The sequence below is a fragment of the Myotis daubentonii genome, chromosome 20 (genome assembly GCF_963259705.1).
Source record: "Myotis daubentonii chromosome 20, mMyoDau2.1, whole genome shotgun sequence".
NCBI classification, from domain to species: Eukaryota; Metazoa; Chordata; class Mammalia; order Chiroptera; family Vespertilionidae; genus Myotis; species Myotis daubentonii.
In genome coordinates, this window is record NC_081859.1 from 11,732,915 (window position 1) to 11,757,188 (window position 24,274).

At 44.7% G+C, this 24,274-nt stretch overlaps 1 protein-coding gene and 1 non-coding gene across 2 annotated transcripts in view; one reads left to right on the top strand and one right to left on the bottom strand.

The window, feature by feature from the left end:
* Positions 1-1,325: 1,325 nt before the first annotated feature.
* Positions 1,326-24,274, top strand: part of WDR64 (WD repeat domain 64) — a 62,525-nt gene continuing 39,576 nt past the window's right edge. The window contains exons 1-10 of the mRNA XM_059677483.1: positions 1,326-1,470; positions 3,763-3,893; positions 4,735-4,837; positions 5,308-5,411; positions 7,807-7,836; positions 9,084-9,194; positions 11,362-11,576; positions 14,510-14,644; positions 18,877-18,956; positions 20,929-21,068. Coding sequence (XP_059533466.1) covers positions 1,326-1,470; positions 3,763-3,893; positions 4,735-4,837; positions 5,308-5,411; positions 7,807-7,836; positions 9,084-9,194; positions 11,362-11,576; positions 14,510-14,644; positions 18,877-18,956; positions 20,929-21,068 — 1,194 coding nt within the window. The remainder of the gene's footprint in view (positions 1,471-3,762; positions 3,894-4,734; positions 4,838-5,307; positions 5,412-7,806; positions 7,837-9,083; positions 9,195-11,361; positions 11,577-14,509; positions 14,645-18,876; positions 18,957-20,928; positions 21,069-24,274) is intronic.
* Positions 13,704-13,810, bottom strand: LOC132222719 (U6 spliceosomal RNA). Its single transcript, XR_009450289.1, has one exon. It is a non-coding gene; the product is annotated as a U6 spliceosomal RNA (small nuclear RNA).

Below are 24,274 nucleotides of genomic sequence, written 5' to 3' on the forward strand. Positions count from 1 at the left end.
AGAGAATGAGAGAGGGAAAGAGAGATGGAAACACCAATGATGAGAGAAAATCATTGATGGGCTGCCTCCTGCACGCCCCCTACTGGGGATGGAGCCCACAACCGAGGCATGTGCCCTGATCGGGAATCAAACCATGACCTCCTGGTTCATAGGTCAACACTCAACCACTGAGTCACACTGGCGGGGCACCTTGCAGATGTTTTTAAAGATGGACTCCATCTGTGTCACCTAGACCCGTGGTCGGCAAACTGCAGCTCGAGAGCCACATGCGGCTTTTTGGCCCCTTGAGTGTGGCTCTTCCACAAAATACCACGTGCGGGCGCATGTACAGTGCGATTGAAACTTCTTGGCCCATGCGCAGAAGTCGGTTTTCGGCCTGGGTGAGTCTATTTTGAAGAAGTACTGTTGATATTTGGCTCTGTTGACTAATGAGTTTGCCGACCACTGACCTAGACCATAGGATTTTAACTAATTGTTGATAAAATATTAGATAACTTCTCCTTCCCATAAAGGGTTGAAGATGGAAAAACTTGATTCAACAGCAACTGGAGCAAACGGTATTGGAGATTACGAAGAGGGGAAAGAAGATACGCAGAAAATCCTCTTCTCGTTCAATAAATAACCCCTTGAAGAACTTCCTTCCCATTCAGAAGCTCACCCTTCCCCATGCCTGGCTCACTTTTCTGTTTTCACTAAAGGGCAATGCCTAAAGGAATGCGAGGCATTTTTATTCTTTCTGACTGCTAAAAGTATCTCCATCTGTGATAGAAATGGCAGATGCCGAAATCCATTTTCATTTTTAGAAGCCCATGCTTTCCAACCCAGGGCAGCCGCAAGAATGAAAGTGAATCTTACTCTCCAAGGTGCCTCGAGGAAGAAGGCAAGAGGATTGAGAGGGTGTAGGAGGGGGGAAGGCAGGCCAGGGTCCCTTCTTGGTCTTACCCATTCCTCTTCCCTCTGGAACTGCAGACACACGTGCGCGCACACAGTCCATTTGTGGGAAAATAAGTCTCAGCCTCCTCCTAATACAGGGAGATTATGATGCAGGGGTGCTCTGTGAAGGACACTGGCCACATTGTGAAGTCAGATCTCCCTGCAAGGTTTGCCCACGCGCCATGCATTAGACCTCAGTCAGGTTCCTCCCTGCCAACATCCTGGTGACCACTCAGACTCCTCATCCCCACAGAATGGGATTGTAAGGTCAAAGGAATGAGTCCTAGAGCAACTGAGACGGCAGGAAGGCAACGTCACACCTGGGAGGTTATCCAAGTTGGCAAATTTGCGTTCTTTTTTCTGTACAGAAATAAACACTTCCCGGAGTTCCCATGGATCCCGGGAAGGAGAAATGGCTCAACAATGCGCTTCAGGTGGTCAGTTTCAAGATAGCCCTGAAGGGGTTCGAAAGGCTGGTCGAACGCACAGCGGCCCAGAAAAAGGATGAGAAAGCGGGCTTGTTCACCCAGAAAGAAGGTAAGCTCCGTGACTCCAGGGCGGTCCAGTGGAGTCTGTTGATTAGAACTGGGAAACGTTTGAAACAACACAGCTTCACAGCAAAGACACCAAATAGGGGGCCTGACTCCTCGTTCTGCCTCAGTCCTGAAAGCTAAGTGATCTTGGGGAAGTTTTTTTTTGTTTTTTGTTTTTTTCATTTGTCTGAACCTTAATTTTCTCGAGCATAAAATTAGGGGGTGGATTAAATGACATCTAAGGGTTCTTCTAGCACAGTGATGGCGAACCTTTTGAGCTCGGCGTGTCAGCATTTTGAAAAACCCTAACTTAACTCTGGTGCCGTGTCACATATAGAAAATTTTTGATATTTGCAACCATAGTATAAAAAACATTTATATTTTTGATATTTATTTTATATATGTAAATGCCATTTAACAAAGAAAAATCAACCAAAAAAATGAGTTCGCGTGTCACCTCTGACACACGTGTCATAGGCTCGCCATCACTGTTCTAGCATATGGCTCAGTGAGCACCCTAACCTTGTTCTCATGTAAAAGCTTGCAATCACAAAGCCGTATTGAAAAATCTCCTTCCTTTCCAGTATCCGTATGAGTATATATATATACACACACATATATTCCTTTATAGTATACATATACATAGTATACGTATATACACCTATATAGAGAGGATATTATATATATATATATATGTTTTATACAGATATTATAGTAGATAGTATATATTTTATAAAGTATAGATTTGATAAAGACTAAGTACTACTAGACAAACTAATACTAGACAAACTACCTTCTGTGACAGAGGGACTGACCTGACAGATTGAGAAGGGAGAGATGTAATCATGACTTTCATCAGACTGCTAATTCTGCCATACATTCACTTTTTGTTTGTCTGTTTGTTTGTTTGTTAATCCTCACCCTAGGATTTTTCCCATTGATTTTTTAGAGAGAGTGGAAGGGAGGGAGAGAGACAGAGAGAAACATCGATATGAGAGAGACACATCAATTGGTTGCCTTTTGCATGCACCTCGACCAGGACCGGGGATTGAGCCTGCAACTGAGGTACGTGCCTTTGACCCTTGACTGGAATCGAACCCAGGACCCTTCAGCCCATGGGCCAATGCTCTATCCACTGAGCCAAACCAACTTGGGCCACATTTTTGGTTGTTTCTTTGTTTAAATACATTTTTTATTGATTTCAGAGAGGAAAGGAGAGGGAGAGAGAGATAGAAGCATCAATGATGAGAGAGAATCATTGATCGGCTGCCTCCTGCAGGCCCCCTACTAGAAATCAAGCCCACAACCCAAGTGTGCCCTGACCAGGAATGAACTGTGACAATAAGAAAACTGTGATTTATTTCTGATCTTTGTATTCCTGAACCAAACTCCTAAAATAGTTGCAACATAAGCTACGGAGGAGGTATTAGACACCAAAGTAATACTTTCTTCTGACTACATAATCTTTTGCCAAGTCCTTAGTTCTATTTCCAATGGAAAGAAAACCTTTAAAGTGCAGACGAGCCCTAGTTGGTTTGGCTCAGTAAACAGAGCGTTGGCCTGCAGACTGAAAAGTCCCGGATTCGATTCCGGTCAAGGGCACATGCCCGGGTTGTGGGCTTGATCAATGATACTCTCTCATCAATGATGTTACTCTCTCTCTCTCTCTCTCTCTCTCTCTCTCTCTCTCTCTCTCTCCCCCTTTCCCTTCCTCTCTGAAATCAATAAAAAAAAATTTTAATTTTAAAAAAATCCTATATAATAAAAGGCTAACATTCAAATCGACCGAACGGCAGGATGACTGGTCACTATGACACTCACTGACCACCAGGGGGCAGACGTGCAATGAAGGAGCTGCCCCCTGGTGGTCAGTGCAGTCCCACAGAGGGAGCCCTGCTCAGCCAGAATCCAGGCTCACAGCTGGAGAGTGCAGCAGCGGTGTTGGGAGCCTCTCCCGCCTCCACCGTAGGTGGTTAGTACGGAGCGAGGTGTCCCAAACTGCGAGAGCCCCAGACTATGAGAGAAATGTCTGAGATCGGGCCTAAGCCGGCAGTCAGACATCCCACCAGGGGTCCCAGACTGCGAGAGGGTACAGGCTGGGCTGAGGGACCACCTCCTCCACACCAGTGCATGAATCTCGTGCACCGGGCCCCTAGTACATAAATAAAGTGCAGAAGAATCGAGCTTTAGTAGGCTGAGATAACGGAGCAGATTAGCAAATAGAAGAGGCTGCAGCCACAGGCCGTGCAGCTCTTGGAATCTGATGCCCACGTGTTTGCCCTTTCTTCTGACGCAGACATGATTAACTATGAGAAGTTCTTTGCGGAGGTGCAGGACCTCTTCGGCATGGAAGTGAAGAATCAAGACGTGAAATGCTTCTACAGGAAACTCTGCAACAACCCCGATGTGCCCACAGACTGGTGTGAGGTAGTTAGTCACTCTTCATGTTTCTAGTATGAAATGCATGTCGTATTTTTCTTTCTCTTTTATTTTTTTAATATATTTTATTGATTTTTTTACAGAGAGGAAGGGAGAGGGCTAGAGAGTTAGAAACATTGATGAGAGAGAAACATCGATTCAGCTGCCTCCTGCACACCTCCTACTGGGATGTGCCCGAAACCAAGGTACATGCCCTTGGCCAGAATTGAACCTGGGACCTTTCAGTCCTCAGGCCGACGCTCTATCCACTGAGCCAAACTGGTCAGGGCTTTCTTTTTTTTTTTTTTTCTTTTTTTTTACAAGAAATAATTAAATCAAAGTGCCGGCTCCCAATAGAACTACCAGTCTGAGCAGGGACACCCGCCTGGTCCATCCATCTTTAATCAAAAAGGAAAATCAGGGATTGCTTAAGGACCATGCACCATCACCACACGGTGTGTTGAATGTATTAAACTGCCTTCTCTTCCTCTGGGGACCTTCTGCCAATATACAAAGCAAGGAGTTGACCTTTTTTTAGAAAATATATTTTTATTGATTTCAGAGAGGAAGAGAGAGAGAGAAACATCAGTGATGAGAGAGAATCATGGATCGGCTGCCTCCTGCACGCCCCACACAGGGGATCGAGCCCACAACCCGGGCATGTATCCCGACCGGGAATTGAACTCTGACCTCTTGGTTCCTTGGTCGATTCCCAACCACTGAGCCCCAGCGGCTGGGCAAAGTGTTGGGCATTCAACCAAGACTTTAAATCCAACCAGCATCCAATCTGTTACTTCGCAATGGATTCTGAAATAGTGTTCGTGTTGACATGTGTCGTTTGGGATTGTAGATCTTTGGGTATTACTCCTCTGAAGAAGATCCTCTTGCTTCCCAAATGAATGAAGAAAATTTGGTTTTCCTTGTGTCTAGAAAACAGCGAGTCATAATTACAGGTGATAGTATGACTTTCCCTTCCAAGTTAATATGGGTGCTCCTATTTCCCCCAAAGCAAATATTGGCATATAACGTTTCCATAGACTCCCTTTTCACTTACTTCACTTTGTGACGGTGTCACACGCCATATCAGAAGAAACTGTACCTGCGGTTGAGTTTGAAATGTTGTCATTGCTCTAAAGGACCTAACGGTGGGCCCCTCTCACCCCAGCCCCCTCCCAGCGCCCTTCCCGCACCCCACGGCACTGTGTGTGCAGCTGTTCTTGTACCGCACGTACATCTGTGTGTTAGACACAGAAAGAGGGAGGCTCGTTCACATATCCCCAGCACCAGTTTCCGCCTTCTTGGGGGCAGTGGTTTCTCTGTTGAGAACGAGTTGGTTGTTTCCTTTTCTTCCTTAACAAACCTAACAAGTGACTTTTAGGGTCTTTACTGCTGGGAGTTGAACTGAATATTGTGCTGTTGACAGGGAGTCGGAGACGGGACGTGATTAAGTGCATGGTCAAGATCCCCCAGTTGGATTTACTAATAGCAGCTTCTCAGAGAGGATTGATAACAGTCTTCAACAACCAGGTAATTTGAACCTTGGACTCCTCCTTCCCTCCCTCCCTCCCTCCCTCCCTCCCTCCCTCCCTCCCTCCCTCCTCCCTTCCTCCCTTCCTCTCTCTCTCTCTCTTTCTTCCTCCTCTCTCCTTCCCTTCCTCCCTTCTTTCCTCCCTTCCTCTCTCTCCCTCCAATTCTTCCCTCCCTTCCTTGCTCCCTCCTTCTCTCTTTCCCTTCCTCCTTCCCTCTCTTCCTCCCTCCCTTCCTTCCTCTCTTTGTTTTGTCTATGCACTATACACATGTATCACGTACAGCAGAAACCATAAACCACATGTCAGCGTTATTAAAAAAAAAAAAACTACATATGAGTAAAATGAAGAGGTTGCTGAACCCCAGAGCACTTTTTGAGAGTTTAGTAGCTGCATTTAGCACTGTCCCTGGCATAGCTATCCTATGAACCAGGTGGCATCAGCACAATTAAAGGATGACCCTGGATAATGTCTCAGAGAATATCAGAAACATTCACAAGCCAAGTGATTTTGTCGTAATCCTACCAAATGATAAAAGGTCTGAACAAAAACCTTGGAGTAAAAAAAAGGGGGGGGGGGCTCAAATTCTAGCCACTCTATTTTGCTAGCTATGATGTTAAGTAGGAACTTAAGGAGCCTACATGTGTTTTCACCTGTCTTTTCTTCGTAAAATGAGGACAGTAAGACCAGTCCTCTCTCCCTCAGAGGATTGTCACGAAGGTCAAATAAGATAATGAATGTGGAAGCACTTTATGAACATGCATCCCCATGTAAATGTAATACATTGCTCTCAATGTCATTCTTTTCTAAATTGGACTTCTATTTTTAAAATAGGAGATATTTTAATGGAGACATAGTCTACATTGAATTTCATTATGAGAATATAAGGTGAATGTTTGGTGTTAAATATAAAAAAATAAGCCCTGGCCAGTGTGTCTCAATTGGTTGAGTATCATCCCATGCACCAAAAGGTCACAGGTTCAATTTCCACTCAGGGCATACGCCCAGGTTTTGGGCCCAGTTTCCAGTGGGGGCCTGCGAGAGGCAGGTAATAGATGTTTCACTCTCACATCAATGTTTCTCTCTCCCTCTCCCTTCCTTTCTTTCTAAAATCAATTATACACACACACACACTCACACTCACACTAGAGGCCCGGTGCATGAATTTGTGCACAAGTGGGGTCCGTCTGGCCCACCCCGATTGGGGCCAATTGGGCCGGCCATGGGGAGGGGCTACAAGCGGTTGGCAGGCCAGCCCCACCCCTGATTGGGGGCAGGGTGACTGGGGAGGGGCTGGCCCGGGGGGTGGGGGAGGGGAAGGACTGTGGTGGTTGGTGGGCCAGCCCCACCCCCTGGTCAAACTCCTGGTTGAACTCTGGGTAGAACTTCCGGTCGAGGGGACAATTTGCATATTAGCCCTTTATTATATACTAGAGGCCTGGTGCATGAAATTCATGCATAGGTAGAGTCCCTAGGCCTGGCCAGCGATCAGGGCCGATCTGTGGGGCCATCAGCGGGGTGATCAGGAGCCCCCACTGGCACCCGTCTTGGCCAGACTGGTGCCACCCACTCGCCGCCGACAGTCGCCTCCCTCTGCAGGGCAACCAGTGGGGCTATTGGGGGGCCCCTGCTGGCACCCGCCTTGGCTGGGCTGGGGCCTGAAAGCTTGGGGCAGCTCCTGCATTGAGCATCTGCCCCCTGGTGGTCAATGCACATTATTGTGACCAGTCATTCCACCAGTCGTTCCTCTGGTTGATTTTCATATTAGCTTTTATTATATAAGATAGGATTATTTTTGTTGTTGTTGTTGTTGTTAATCCTTACCAAGAATACTTTTCCCTTGAATTTAGAGAGAGTGGAAGGGAGCAGGAGAGACAGACACATTGATTGGTTGCTTCCTGCACATGCCCCAACCTGGATAGAGCCTGCAACCGGGGTACGTGCCCTTGACCAGAAGCAAACCCAGGACCCTTCACTCTGTGGGTTGGCACTCTATCCACTGAGTCAGACTGGTTAGAGCAAATCAAAACATATTTTTTAAAACATCAAAAAATAATTCCAATTCCTGGTTCATTTCCAACTAGAGGTAAGCTTTATACAAGCTACCCCTCCTCACTCCCCTCCACTCGCTCTAAAAAATAATAATAATAATATCCTTGGGTGAGGATGTCTTTAAAAAGGAGCTAGTAAAGTGTAAGACCCTGAGAGCAGTCACCAGGCTTAAAGACAACACACAGAGCAGAGCTGGACCCTTCCAAGGGAGGAGGGGCCGGAGGGAGCGGTGGGAGAGGGAATGACCAGCAGGTTGGGCCGAGGAGAGAGCGGGCTGTTTCCGTCAGCATCCTCGCCTGTAACTAGGCCAGCGGGGCTTCCATCTTCTCTCCCTTTGTTCACAGATGCGAGTGCAGACCAGCACCACGGTTACCGTAAGTGCATTTTACAAATTCCTACTTAAGTCACATGGAGGCCTAGGAGGATGGTGCCTCCATCAGTAATCACGAGCTCAGTGACAGGCTCGGAGAATAAGATGTTTTCATGGGAGGTGCGTTCAGGTGTATGCACGACAGCTGAGCATTGGGCAGCAGCAAAGGGCACCCAGGTCCCGCTTTGTGGAGTTAAATGGGTTGCGGAGAATTGATGGGAAACTGATCACTCCCCGAAGCTTCCATTTAAAGCTTCACCGAGTTCTTCGGAGCACCCTCTACTCGGGAATGTAAACAATGGGCACAACCCACACTGTGAGAAACAGCCAATAGGAGTAATTTTAAACATTTTTTTAAAAACTGGAAAACAGCATAAACATCCGCGTGCAGTGTTGGAACTTCTTTCATCCATATTGCTAATTGGAAAGCAACCCAGCGGCAGGTGTGAAGCTAGAGCGGTTTGCTCCCGGCATCCCAGCGTGCCTTATGGGAGATGGGGGATGCCTGGCTCACCCCCAGTGCACTGAACTACGAAGGAGGTGCCAGGCCATGCAGGGGAGTCTGGTTTCTCTCCAGGCCTCTGTGCCTTTCTCTCTCTCTCTCTCTCTCTCTCTCTCTCTCTCTCTCTCTCTCTCAATATATTTTTATTGATTTCAGAGAGGAAGGGAGAAGGAGAGGGAGAGAGAGATAGAAACATCAATGAGAGAGAATCATGGATCGGCTGCCTCCTGCACGCCCCCTACTGAGGATCAAGCCCACAACCCTGGCACGTGCCCTTGACCGGAATGGTACAGTGACCTGCTGGTTCATAGTTGATGCTCAACCACTGAGCTACACCGATCGGGCAAGAAACATATTTTTTATTTAATTTTTAAGCATGGCTACAGGGCCAGAGACCTGGATTAAGCTGGTCTCAATGTGTGTCCCTGTGAAGTTCTCACCTACGTGAACAGGCCACACAGATGGCTGTGCTTCCAGGCCTGTGTGGGGCACTAGCTCCACTGTTCCCCAGCTCTGCTGTTCCCCACTGCTGCTGCTGAGAATCTCCGGGAAGGGGAGAGGGGAAAAGATGACACCCCTCCTCAAACCAGCACAGAGGAGACCTTGGGAGGCTCCTCTGCAAATAAGGGGGCAAAACAGGGCTTTTCAGGTAACTAATCTATTTGTCAGTAATCATCGCCATTGACAGGACAAAGCACAACATACACCTCCCCGCCCCCCCCCCCTCCAATTCTGTGCTTTCCTATCAGGATACCTCCTGGATTACAGGATGTGACTACCTCTCTCAGCTGAAGCGAATTGTTGCCACGACAGAAAGGACCATCATAGTGTGGGATTATAAAGCTCAAGGGAGCAGCCAGGTACTGAATGGAGAGAAATACTCAAAGAAATGAGATTGTCATTTTCGTGCTGGGAGGATATGGGCACCACCTTTGTCTATGGAAGATCAGTTCCTTATATGTAAAAATGAGGGGATTTAACTAAATAATCAGTTTCAGCATTAACAATACTATTAATATTTTCCACTTAGTGGGGTATTGGGTTTTGTTATTAGTTGTGTTTGTTGTTTTTTAAATATATTTTTTATAGCTTTTAGAGGGAGGAAGGGAGGAGAGAGAGATAGCAACATCAATGATGAGAGAGAAGCATTGATTGGCTGCCTCCTGCACCCCTCCCCCCCCCCACTGGGAATGGAGCCCGAAACGCAACCCTGGCATGGGCCCTGACCAGGAATCGTGACCTCCTGGTTCATGGGCCTATGCTCAGCCACTGAGCCACACCCACCGGGCTTGTTTTTGCTTGTGATAGAGGCTGATTCCTTTCTTCCTTTGACACCCTTCTCTGAACCCAAGTATTAGCTTTTTGCCTACGCTCATATTATCAAGTTCACGGCTTTTCTCTCCAGTCCCGCTTCATTCGGTAAGAAAATTGCTCAAATCAAACGCCTCGTTCTGGCAAAAAATCTGCGAAGCCCGGCCAATGTGGTTCAGTGGTTGTGTCGACCTATGAACCAGGAGATAGTTGGAATCCCAATCAGGGCAGAGTGCAGCCGATCACTGATTCTCTTTCATCTTTGATGTTTGTCTCTATCTCCCTTCCTCTCTGAAATCAATAAAAGTATATATTTTTAAAATGTCCAAGTCTCACTCATTCTAAAGCAGTGGTTCTCAACCTTCCTAATGCCGCGACCCTTTAATACAGTTCCTCATGTTGTGGTGACCCCCAACCATAAAATTATTCCCGTTGCTACTTCATAACTGTAATTTTGCTACTGTTATGAATTGTCATGTAAATATCTGATATGCAGGATGTATTTTCATTGTTACAAATGGAACATAATTAAAGCATAGTGATTCATCACAAAAACAATATGTAATTATATATGTGTTTTCTGATGGTCTTAGGCAACCCCTGTGAAAAGGTCGTTCGACCCCCAAAGGGGTCGCGACCCACAGGTTGAGAATCACTGTTCTAAAGGGAACAAAACAAATAAAATTGTTAAAACATGTATGTTTTCTGATTAGGTAGAGACTGAGTTCCAGGAGAGCAATGGCTTTATAGCCTAGGGAACCCAGTGTGCGTTGGCAAATGCCTGTGACTAATTCTGGAAAAGCCTGGATGGTTAGGCTATTTTCCCCCTAGTTACTCCTGGTGAAATAACTGGGACTTGGATTCTTAACTTTCCTGTTTGCCATCCAATTGTATGTCAGTGGTCTTTTAACACCTGAACCTTTTTATGATTCCTGTTAATATTCCTTACAAACCCAAGAAAGGGACATTCACAGAATTACATCAGAAAATCTCACCACTACTGAGCCACAGGCAAGCACCTCACCTTTTCCCCACAAAATAGCCCCAAATGCGCTGTAGGGCTCACAGTGAGTATTCATTCAGTTCTACTTAGTTAACTTGGTGTTTCATTCAAGCTCCTTTAACACTGTGAAAAGATCTAAAATAAGAAATACCAGAAGTAAAACTTTTTTTAAAATATATTTTTATTGATTTCAGAGAAGAAGGGAGAGGGAGAGAAAGTTAGGAACATCGGTGATGAGAACATCATTGATTGGCTGCCTCCTGCACACACCCTGATTGGAGATCAAGCCTGCAACCCAGGCATTTGCCCTTGACCAGAATCGAACCTGGGATCCTTGAGTCCACAGGCTGAGGTTCTATCCACTGAGCCAAACTGGCTAGGGCCAGAAGTAAAACTTTTATCAAACAATACAGACAGCCCAGCTGGCGTGGCTCAGTGTTTGAGCATCGACCTATGAACCAGGAGGTCACGGTTCAATTCCTGGTCAAGACACATGCCTGGGCTTGTGGGCTTGATACCCACTAGGGGGGCGTGCAGGAGGCAGCTGATCAATGACTCTTTCTCATCATTGATGTTTCTCTTTCTCACCCTCTCCCTTCTTCTCTGAAATCAATTTTAAAAGTGTTTTAAAACAATAGGGACAATATTTAAATTTCATATTTAGATATTTGGAGCGATGTAATAACTTATGAAAAGCGCTCTTCTGTTCCCAGGAAAACTACTTCGTCATAAAGCCGATGGACCACTGCCTCCTGTGCGTGTGTGTGGTGCCCATGTCCGACCAGCTCTGCCGAGATGACATCCTGCTGGGGGACGATGGCGGGTTTGTGAACAAATTCACCGTGAATACAGAGGACTTTGGGTTAAAGCAGACCAAGACCAAAAAAAAAGTACTAAATCAGGTCTTAGACTCCAAGGACTTTAAAAGGTCAGTATATCACGCAGCTGGTCCAGTTGTTTTAATATAGACATTGTTCAAGTATTTATGTAGTTAAGTAAGCCCTAGCTAGCTTGGCTCAGTGGATAGAGCCTGCGGACCAAAAGGTCCCGGGTTCGATTCTGGCCAAGGTCACATACCTTGGTTGCAGGCTCCTCCCTGGCCCCCGGCCCTGGTCAGGGCTCCTGCAGGAGGCAACCAATCAATGTGTTTCTCTCAAACTGACGTTTCTCTCTGTCTTTCCCTCTCTCTCCCACTCTCCCTAAAAAGATAAATAAATAAATGGAAAAATATCCTCGGATAAGGGTTAACAAAAACAACCAACAACAATAAGAACAAAAGTATTTATGTAGTCAATAGGATGTGTCAGACCACAGGGTAAAGATCTGAAACATCAAACTGAATGAGGAATGCCTCATACCTCAAGGGACTTCCAATACTAAGGGAAGACAGACAGAAAAGTAGCCACGGAAATTCCTATTCTAAGTGTCATTGACAATTAAAATCTATAGGCACTTAAATAAATTACAGAGTTAAATAAAAAATTAAATTATGTCCTACTGGTTTGGCTCAGTGGATTGAGTGTCGGCCTGTGGACTGAAGGGTTCGATTCCAGTCAAGGGCATGTACCTTGGTTGCAGGCACATCGTCCCCTGTAGGGGATGTGCAGGAGGCAGCTGATCGATGTTCCTCTCTCATCAATGTTTCTAACTCTATCCCTCTCCCTTCCTCTCTGTAAAAAATCAATAAAATATATTTAAAAATAATAATAATAATAAATTAAATTATGGAAAGCTATAAAAGATCTGTGTAACTATTTACTAGCATTTAAATATGGAAAAAGATTCTAAACAAGAGCAATAGTTATAAAATTCAAAGAAAAAAGATAGATTTGACTCAACACAAAGTAAAACCTGTGGGCCTCAAGAGATAACCTATGTAAAGTAAATAAACTGGAATAAATATGTATAACCTATATGACAAACGATAGGTTAATACTCTTTCTTAGGTCTTAGACTTCAATTTAAAAAATAATTCCTGTGCCCTAACCGGTTTGGCTCAGTGGAGAGAGCGATGGCCTGTGGACTGAGGGGTCCCAGGTTCAATTCCGGCCAAGGGCATGTGCCTTGGTTGTGGGCACATCCCCAGTGGGAGGTGTGCAAGAGGCAGCTGACCGATGTTTCTCTCTCATCGACGTTTCTAACTCTCTATCCCTCTCTCTTCCTCTCTGTGAAAAACCAATAAAATATATTTTTTTAAAAATAATAATTCCCCCAGGGAAAAAAATGGGCAAAGGTCATGAACAGGTAATTCACACACAGTACAAATAGTCAAGACACATTTCCAAATGCTCATCAGGCAAAAATGCTACCGACAGTTATCTCCAGCTGATGAGGTCCTGATTGACTTCCATTGTCTTCTTCAGAACTCTAGTGTCTCTGAAGATTTCACAGTAAGTCATATTTTCTCTTATTGGCAGAGGAACAGATGTTGTACTGAATGTGTCCTCTCTATTCATCAAAGAAATGCCACTTCAAATTAGATATAATTTCTCTCTTATAAAATTGGAAAAGATTAAACATGAGGAAGATACTATGAGATGGGCAGACTCACCCACTACTGGTGCTGGTGGCTATGAGCTGGATCCCTTGGTGGAAAACACTTGGGCAGATGCATCAAGTGCCTTCATAAACATGTATGCACTGGGACCTGGGGTCCCCGTGTGTTAAAATACATACCTATCACAGTGTTATTTCTTTTAAATATATATGTTTATGTTTTTATTGATTTCAAAGAGAGGAAGGGAGAGGGAGAGAGAGAGAGAGAAACATCAATGATGAGAATCATCAGCTAGCTTCCTCCTGCATGCCTTCTACTGGGGATCAAGCCGACAACCTGGGCATGTCCCCTGACCTGGAATTTAACCGTGACCTCCTGGTTCATAGGTGGACGCTCAACCACTGAGCCATGCTGGCTGGGCACAGTGTTCTTTCTTTCTTTCTCTCTTTCTTTCTTTCTTTCTTTCTTTCTTTCTTTCTTTCTTTCTTTCTTTCTTTCTTTCTTTCTTCCTTCCTTCCTTCCTTCCTTCCTTCCTTCCTTCCTTCCTTCCTTTCTTTCTTAAATATGGAATGCTTCACGAATTTGCATGTCATCCTTGTGCAGGGGCCATGCTAATCTTCTCTGTATCATTCCAATTTCAGTATATGTGCTGCTGAAGCAGGCACCACAGTGTTATTTCTAATAGTAAATATCCAGTGTCTATCAATAGGGAAATTATTGATTTAAAGATCAACAGCCATTGGAAAATATAAAAATGAATAGATTCATATGAGATATATAACAATATGGAACACAGCTCTTCATCTGGATGATCAGAATTTTTTCAGTAAAGAATATAGTATCAGCCTTAACCGGTTTGGCTCAGTGGATAGAGCATCGGCCTGCGGACTGAAGGGTCCCAGGTTCAATTCCGGTCAAGGGCATGTGCCTTGGTTGCAGGCACATACCCAGTGGAAGGTGTGCAGGAGGCAGCTGATCGATGTTTCTCTCTCATCGATGTTTCTAACTTTCCCACTCCCTTCCTCTCTGTAAAAAAAAAATCAATAAAATATATTAAAAGAAAAGAAAAGAAAATTATACCAATATGGGACTGAGATTCTTCTATATTATTTTTTTAATTCTGAATTTATAGCTCAAAAGGTGATGATAATCTTTTATTTTTCCATTTTAAATGATTTAGGTTATAAAATTTTAATTAAATAATTAAAAGTGGCATAATGCATAGGGCGGTATTATATATGCAGGCTTTAGTCCATTTCATAGTTGCACTTCGATGAAAGTCAAGTTGAAGTGACAGACACTCAGCATGATGTGTTTGTGTGTCTAACATAATCCCTCCCTTTTTTTCTCCTTTTAATTCCCAGTGTTAAAAGGAAGCTACATAATGACTGGGTTATGAAAATTAAATTTATTTCAACCCTAAATTGCTTTGGGTCCTGCTCCTTAGACAGTGTTCATTCGTTAGTTTTGGAATCCTTGAAGAGACTTGAGGATAATGGGTAAGTACAGTAGTTTATATCCATGAATATTCTGTGACTTTCAGGCTTTTTTTTTTTCCCTCCAAATTATAAGAGGAAGTTTATTTAGAGAGTTACAGAGTTAGAAAGAAGGGAGCCAGTTGGGCTGCGTGGGCTCAGGAAACAAGCGACAGAGGCAGAAGAGGGCCCTGGAGCGGAGGAGGGAGGAAGGCAAAGGTAATGTCCTGGAGGGGAAAAGGGGGGGAAGGGAAAGGCTCGGGTGCGCTCCGCGGAGGGAGCGTGCACCTCGGGCTTTTGTAACTGATAAGCCCTTGGCAGCCTTGGAGCTATCAAATTGGCTGTTAGGAAAAATCAACGTTAATTATTCCATCGGTTTGACAAGTTCAGGTTTTCAGGAGGAAATTGAAAGTATTTGTGCCAACGATGGGTCCTCCTGGCAACAGTTTGGCTCACTTGTTGGTGGTGGCTATAATCGATCGGAATAAATCAAGACAGGTATATCCATAACTATATTTTCCTTGTGATTCCTTTTTTTTAAAATATTTGCTCTTAAATGCTGGTGTTCTTTAAAGTTCTGTAGGTAGCCAATGTTAACTCTCACTTTCCGTGCAATTCTTAGAAATTCATGCACACATACATTCTAATGTTATGTATTTTTAATTTATGTAGTAGTACTGAGGAGAATTTAAATGCCCACTGTCCATAGTTTCCCATAGATTTGGTGCTTGGTGGTTGTAAACACTGAGATTATCTACAGCGGTTCTCAACCTGTGGGTCGTGACCCCTTTGGGGGTCGAACGACCCTTTCACAGGGGTCGCCTAAGACCGTCCTGCATATCAGATATTTACATGACGATTCATAACAGTAGCAACATGACAGTGATGAAGTAGCAACGAAAATAATGTTATGGTTGGGTCACCACATGAGGAACTGTATTTAAAGGGCCAGAAGGTTGAGAACCACTGATCTAGAAGGTGTGTTGTTTTCCCCAACTAGCCAGCACTTTCTGTTTTGCTCTGAAAAGCACCCATTTTGCAATGGTCAGGAGTTCGTCTTGGAGCCCAGTGTTGTGCTTCCTGGTATTTACCGTGTCTCCTGGGATTTGGCTGATGATACATTCAGCCCAAGGGTGTCAGTCAACTGGCTGGGCTTTTCAGTTGCTTCCCTGGGCCCCTCTCCTTCTAAATCTAGAAGCAAAAGAGTGTTCTCAAGTGCTACAGTGTCATCCTGCTTTCCGGAAGCTCACTGCCACTGGAGTGTCCGTCACCCCAATAGGAGGAGAGCGGGGGCCACTCCATCCCCAGGTGCAACATATTCCTGCTCCTGTAGTTCCCTGTAATGAGTCTTGAGCTGAGCCAGATGAAACCACGTTTATCCCAGTCCATAACTGGCCAGCTGTTAAATGGGAGCTAGCACGGCTCCCAAGAAAGCTGAAAACAAACTCCTCTCAAAAAAATTTCCATTTCCAAAATGATTACTTATTCTGGTTACAATTTTGTGTGATAATTTCACGAAGTTTTGTATCAGCAAAGTGAGCACTTACTATTAATTATGTCACGGAACGCATGTTGGCCTGTTGCAACACATATGCTGAAACGTTCACCCTTCCATAGCTTGACCATTTCCCAGAAATGTGCAAATAACTACCAGGCAGTTATTTGTTTTTTACTTAAATATATATATATATATTAGAGGCCTGGTGCACTCGGGGCGGGAGGGGGCGGTCCCTCAGCCCGGCTTGTGCCCTCTTGCAGTCTGGGACCCCTCAGGGGATGACTGCCTGCTGGCTTAGGCCCGCTCCCCGGGGGATTGGGCCTAAGATGGCAATCAGACATCCCTCTGGCAGCCCGGCAGCCCTCGGGTGATGTCCACTTGCCAGCGGGGAGCAGGCCTAAACTGCAGTCGGACATCCTTAGCGCTGCTGAGGAGGCAGGAGAGGCTCCCACCACCACCGCTGTACTGGCAGCCATCAGCCTGGCTTGTGGCTGAGCAGAGCTCCTCCCATGTGAGAGCGCCCTGACCACCAGAGGGTAGCTCCTGCATTGAGTGTGTGCCCCCTGGTGGTCAGTGTGTGTCATAGTGACCAATCATTCCCAGTCCTTCTGCTATTAGGGTCAGTTTGCATATTACCCTTTTACTATATAGGATAGAGGTCTGGTGCACGGGCAGGGGCTGGCTGGTTTGCCCTGAAGGGTGTCCCGGATCAGGGTGGGGGTCCCGCTTGGGTGCCTGGCCAGCCTGGATGAGGGGATGATGGCTGTTTGCAGCTGGTCACACCCCCTTCAGGGTGGGGGTCCCCACTGGGGTGCCTGGCCAGTCTGGGTGAGGGGCTGAGGACCGTTTTCAGGCTGGCGGGCAACTAAAGCCCCCAGTCTTTTTCTGTTTTGTTTTTGTTTTTGTTTTTTGTTTTTTATTCTGGGATTTATTTACCTTCTATAGCTGTCACTGGAGCTGAGAGCCGGCTCCAGCTCTGAGGCCCGGCTCCAGCTCTGAGGCTGCGGCTGGCTGAAAGCAGGTATCTGGGTTTGTTTAGCTTCTGTAATTGAAACATTGTTGCCATCACTGCTGCTCTAAGCTCTGAGGCTGAAGCTGGCTGAAAGCAGGTATCTGGAGCTTGTTTAGCTTCTATAATTGCAACATTGTTTCTTAGACTGCAGCTCAGAGGCCGGCAGCGGCAGGCAGGGAACGTTGGCTTCCTCCATCACTGGAGCAAGCAAGCAAGCCTCCTGTTCACTTCAGCTGCCTGGCTGCCAGCCGCCATCTTGGTTAGCAGTTAATTTGCATATCGCCCTGATTAGCCAGTGGGAAGGGTAGCAAAGTTACGGTTAATTACCATGTTTGTCTATTATTAGATAGGATAATGATTTCAGAGAGGAAGGGAGAGGGAGAGGGAGAGAGATAGAAACATTAATGATGAGAGAAAACCATTGATCATGCACGCTCCCCACTGGGGATCAAGCCCGCAACCCAGGGATGTGCCCTTGATTGGAATCGAACCCAGGACCTTTCAGTTTGCAGGCCGATGCTCTATCCACTGAGCCAAACCGGCTAAGGCCCAGGCAGTTACTTTTTGTCAATTACCCAATTCAGAGGCAGATTATTACATTGGAAAGCATGCAATGCCCTTCGGTAGGGTTGCCGTGAAGCCAGACAGAGCTGGCTTCGGTCCTAGTGCCATAGCTCTTCTTTAATCTTTCCATCTTTAAGTGAGAATACCTACCTTACCATCTAATAAAAGTTTCCTGGCTGCAGTGGCTCAGTGATTGAGCACCGACCTGTGAACCAGGAGATCACAGTTGGATTCCTGGTCAGGGCATATGCCCAGTTTCAATCTCAATCCCCAGTGTGGGGCGTGCAGGAGGCAGCTGGTCAGTGATTCTCTCCCATCATTGATGTTTCTATCTCTCTCTCCCTCTCCCTTTCTCTCTGAAGTAATATATAATAAAGAGATAATATGCAATTGACCATCACATCCTCGCACAAGATGGCTGCCCCCATGTGGTCATAAGATGGCCAGCAGGGGAGGGCAGTTAGGGGGGACCAGGCTGGCAGGGGAGGGCAGTTAGGGGTGACCGGACTGGCAGGGGAGGGCAGTTGGAGCGATCTGGCCTGCAGAGGAGCAGTTAGGCATCGATCAGGCAGGCAGGCGAAGGGTTGGGAGCCAGCAGTCCCAGATTGTGAGAGGGATGTCTGACTGCCAGTTGTGGGATTGGGCCTAAACCAGCAGTCATCCCCTGAGGGGTCCCAGATTGGAGAGGGTGCAGGCTTGGCTGAGGGACACTCCCCCCCCCCCACACCCCCAGTGCACGAATTTTGTGCACCGGGCCTCTAGTATATGTATATGTGTATATATTGCCTAAGTTAACTCACATGAGGTGCCCAACTTAACGTCTGGAACAATGAGCACGCCCACACTGGGGATTGAACCTGCAATCCAGGCATGTGCCCAGACTGGGAATCAAACCATGACCTCCTGGTTCATAGGTTGATGCTCAGCCACTGAGCCATGCCCACTGGGCTGGAAATTTTTTCTTCAGTAGAAACAATACAAAGTGTTGTGCTAATATCACCACATTATGGAGTAAATAAATCTGTGTGTCAGTGCAGATTTAATAATTACTTACAGTGTTTTCTGTGGGTAAGTGGATTTATAACCAACTGAGAAATGAGCCCTATTGAACATAATCTACTTAAATTAGAATTAGCTTCATTCAGGAAAACCCAAGTTTGACATCGGATTTGTGTTTCCCAGGCCTGTCAGAGAGTTTTCCATGCCAAGAGGAGCGAACAGTTTTTGCTACTGTATAAAAGCCAATGTCATTGTCACCGGAGGTAAGAGAACAGTCCATGAGATCTTCTATGTTGCAAACTGTGCTCTCCTTATTGAACAAAGAATTTTCATAAAGCTGTATCATTTTACTGGTGGGAAAACCTTTTAGAGAATCTAAACATGTAAATAAAGTCAAAACTGTCTGCCTCTTGTTTGTTTGTTTTTGTTACTCCTCGTCTGAGGATATTTTTCCATTGATTTTTTTAGAGAGAATGGAAAGGAGGGGGAGAGACAGAGAGAGAGAAACATGGATGTGAGAGATACATATCGACCGGTTGCCTCCCACACGCATCCTGACCAGGGCTGTGGATCGAGATCGAGCCTCCAACCGAGGTACAGGCCCTTGACTGGAATCAAACCCAGGACCCTTCAATCCTCAGGCCAACACTCTAGCCACTGAGCCATACTGGACAGGGTTTTGTTTTTGTTTTGTTTTTTGGTTTTTTTTGGTGGCTTCTGGGTTCTTAGAAGACCTTCCGTAGCCCAACAATATGTGAAGCAAATTCCTCTGTATTTCAATGTTATTTTTTATTGTTTCATTTTTACATTTTAACTTTAGTTCTTTAATGTATCTAGAACTCATTTCAATGTGTGAGAGCATGTGTTCTTAGCTTGAGATCTAGGTGTGGGTTTTCAGGAGTTCTGTAGCCCCTGAAACTGAATACACTTGTGTGTCTAGGTACATTTTTCCAGAGAGAAAGTTAAAAATTTTATCAAATCATCAAAAGGGATCCATGACCAAAAAAGTCAAGAGTCATGGTTTAGAGTTATCAGAGAAGGCCATGGATATAGCCTTAAAAAATGCCAACATCTAGCCCTAACTGGTTTGACTCAGTGGATAGAGCGTCAGCCTGCGGACTGAAGGGTCCCGGGTTCGATTCTGATCAAGGGCATGTGCCTTGGTTGCAGGCACATCTCCAGTGGGGAGTGTGCAGGAGGCAGCTGATGGATGTTTCTCTCTCGTCTGTGTTTCTAACTCTCTATCCCTCTCCCCTCCTCTCTGTAAAAAATCAATATACTATATATTTTTTTAAAAATGCCAACATCTCAGGGCTAAGTAGGATAGAAGATGGGTTATCTGCTAAGAATAAGGACCAGGATGATCTAAGAAGCTGGGAAAGGTGGAAAACGGATGGGAATATTCTTTGAGCCTCAGATTCCTCATCTGTGATGCTGGGGTTCTAATTAGTGCAATGGCTTTGAGCCTGGGCTCTGAAGTCTGATTGTTTAGGAACAAATCCAGGCTCCCGTCCTAGCAAGTTGTATGGCCTTGGGCAGGTTATTTAACTTCTTTAAGTTTCAGTCTCATCAGTAAGGTGAAGTTGATAACAGTATCTACTCATAAGGTGTGGCTCAGTGGTTGAGCGTTGACCTGTGAACCAGGAGGTCATGGTTCAATTCCCGGTCTGGGCACATGCCTGGGTTGCAGACTCGATCCCCAGTGTGGGGGCGTGCAGGAGGCAGCTGATCAATGATTCTCTCTCATCATTGATGTTTTTCTGTCTCTCTCCCTCTCCCGTCCTCTCTGAAATCGATAAAAATATTTCATTGTTGTTGTTAATCCTCACCTGAGGATTTTTTTCCATTGATTTTTAGGGAGAGTAGAAGAGAGAGGGAAAGACAGAGAGAAATATCGATGTGAGAGAAACACATTGATTGGTTGCCTCCTGCACATGCCCCGACCAGGGCTCCGTCCAGGGAAGAGCCTGCAACCAAGGTACGTGCCCTTGACCAGAATTGAACCTGGGACCCTTTGGTCTGCAGGCCGACGCTCTATCCACTGAGCCAAACTGGCTAGGACAATATAAATATATATATATATATATATATATATTTTTTTTTTTTTCACTGAACTAATGGAAACAGAGAGTCGAATGGTGGTTACCAGGGGCTGGGGGTGGAGAAAATGTAGAGACACAGACTCTTTACACTGTGACCCCTGTGAAAATAAGCAGCCATTCCACGTGTTTCCAGGAGATGACAAGGTGCTCCGGCTGTGGCACCCCAACATCAGTACCAAGCCCGTGGGGAAGCTCGTGGGGCACATGTTCAGTATCACCGAGGTCGTCACCAACGAGAAGGACCAGCTCGTCATCAGCCTTTCCTCGGCCAAGGTAACAAACGGGAAACAGCGGAAAGAAAGAAGCTGGGTTTTTTTGGTTTGTTTTCTTTCTTTCTTTATTTTTTTTTTAAAATATATTTTATTGATTTTTTACAGAGAGGAAGGGAGAGAGATAGAGAGTCAGAAACATCGATGAGAGAGAAACATCAATCAACTGCCTCCTGCACACTCCCTACTGGGGATGTGCCCGCAACCAAGGTACATGTCCTTGACCGGAATCGAACCTGGGACCCTTCAGTCTGCAGGCCGACGCTCTATCCACTGAGCCAAACCGGTTTCGGCTGTTTGTTTTTTTCTTTAAAATCAACTATTAGGAAATCTAGAATCCAGACAATTTTTTGCCTGAAAGAGCTGACAGTCACTGAGAAAAATATTCTCAGTGTGGAGAAGGAACTGATGAGCCGCTGTTCTGTCTGGGCTGATTACAGCACAAGGAAGGGCGTGTTTAAAGAGTAAAAGGATACAGCTCTGGGGAGAGAGCCAGTGTTGTCTCCATAGCAAACACAAGAGGCCCTCCCAACACAGACATCATCGTCATTAGGTGCAGGAAAAACTAGAATTCTGCTATTGCTGCTCTTCTCAAACCAGTGTTTTATTTTGTTTTTGTTTTGTTAACCATCACCCAAGGACATTTTTCCATTGATTTTTAGGGAGAGTAGAAGAGAGGGGAAAAGACAGAGAGAAACATTGATGTGAGAGAAACACATCGATTGGTTGCCTCCTGCACAAGCCCCGACTAGGGCTCAGGCCAGGGAGGAGCCTGCAACCGAGGTGCGTGCCCTTGACTGGAATCCAACCAGGGACCCTTTGGTCCGCAGGCCGACGGTCTATCCACTGAGCCAAACCGGCTAGGGCTCTAACAGTGTTTTAAGTGTTCTAACCAATGTGATAAAATAAGAAAAACCAGCTATAAATATTCTAAATGAGGAGACTGAATTACTATATTTGCAAGTAATGGGATTGCTTGAAAATGTTAATAAAATCAGCTTAAAATTTTAAAATAAGTTTAATAAGGTGACTGGTTGTAATAGCAATTTCTAAAAATAAATTTCTATGTAAGAGCAGTAACCAGTTGGGAAAAAAAATGGTCAAACAGATAGCATTTACAAGAGCCAAAAAATTATGAAATAGCCCTAACAGGTTTGACTCAGTGGATAGGGCGTCGGCCTGTGGACTGAAGGGTCCAGGGTTCGATTCTGGCCAAGGGCATGTACCTTGGTTGTAGGCACATCCCCAGTAGGGCGTGTGCAGGAGGCAGCTGATCGATGTTTCTAACTCTCTATTCCTCTCCCTTCCTCTCTGTAAAAAAATCAATAAAATATATTTTAAAAAATATATTGTACTCTAAGATAGTGTTCGGCAAGTTAAGCTACATATTTAATGCCAATCAGGATTATTTAAGTATCATTTTTCCAAGTTTAAAGTTAATGTAAAAATAATAGCATGTAAAAATCCTATAAACTTTGGAGAATAGCCTTCTACGATGACACTTTCCCTGTCAGATGTTTACTAAAACATATTGTAAAGCCACAATAAACCACACAGAGCAGTAGTCAATACAGGAACTGTTAGACACACCTATGAGACAGATAGAAAGTGCAAGAATTAGTTCATGTGTGTATGAGAATTTTGCGTATGATAAAAGTAGCATTTCACATCTCTGAGCAAAGAGTGGTTTTGTTCATTAAATTTGGGGAAAATGGATTAATCATATAAGGAAAAATATGAAATCAGATCATCACTTCATACTAAACAGAAAAATACATTCCATGTGGATTAAAGGTTTTAAATTTGGACTACAAAACCACAGAAATTCTAAAGTTTTCCATAAGAACATATCGGTGGCCCAGCTGGTGTGGCTCAGTGCTTGAGCATCAACCTATGAATCAGGAGGTTGAGGTTCGATTCCCAGTCAGGGCACATGGCCAGGTTGCAGGCTTGATCCCCAGTGTAGGGCATTCAGGAGGCAGCCAATCAATGATTCTCTTTCATCATTGATGTTTCTCTCTCTCTCTCTCTCTCTCTCCCCTCCTCCCTCCTTCCCTCCCTCCCTCTACCTTCCTCTCTGAAATCAATAAAAATATATTTTTAAAAAATATAATTACTCTATAGAAAAATCACAGGTTTCAAAGCATATTGACATCAACTCAGTAAGGTGGAAAGTGCTGGTGTTATTGAATCCCTTTCAGAAACAAGGAAACTGAGGCTAGAACTGAAATCCTAATCTTCTTTTGCCTCATCCCTTGCTGTTTCCACCAACCACAATTCAGAGAGTAGACACCTAAAGTCAAAACACTGCCAACCGTGAATGTGTCTCAGCCAAGCAGTAAGATTAGAAATAATTTGAATAGAGACCAATTTCTTCACACTCCTTGATTCCACCCTTAGGTTCTTCCCTTACTTGCCTGTCATTCTAGGCTCTGAACCTAGATTCATAAATAGTCCAAGATACCTGTTTACTCAATAATACAAACAGCTGATAAGGTTTGATGTCTTAGCTATTCTCTTAAAGTGTTTACTAGAACAAAGGAAGTACAAGCTCTGAGTAATACTGGCCTTTAGGGAGTATATAGTCCAAGCTCCTTCCCAAGTCACATGACTCAGTCACATGACTCAGACATCCTTATGTGTTTATACAGAAGGACCAGCCTATATCCCCAATAGTGAAGCTTTTAACTCAATTAACTACATTATGTGTCTCAAATAAGTTAGTATCTTTGTGAACAGCGTGCTTATTAAAGCTTTATAAGTGGTTTTATAAAATAATCACGTATTTACTCAACAAAGATTATAATTTAGTAGTTTAATAATAACTACTATAATTTAAAAATATTTAAGACTGATGCATGCTAGGAGATATAATCCTTGATGAAATCACACTTATTTCTGAAATTCAATCACACTGTAAATTGCTAAAAGAAAAAGTAGAAGATGGAGAAGACGAAAACCATTCTTTCAAGTGACAAAGGGTAAACTTTTCCTAGTTTTGCTGAATTAATTCTTTCTAGTCTCCTTTGCCAATCCAAGATGTATTTGAGAAGTGACGTAGTTCCCTTTCCTTCCTCAAAGGCGAGCTCCAATAACCTATTTCCCCACACTTTTACTATATTTATACCATCCCTAAAAACTGCTTTCGCACTAGCTGGTTTGGCTCAGTGAATAGAGTGTTGGCCTGTGGACTGAAGGGTCCCGGGTTTG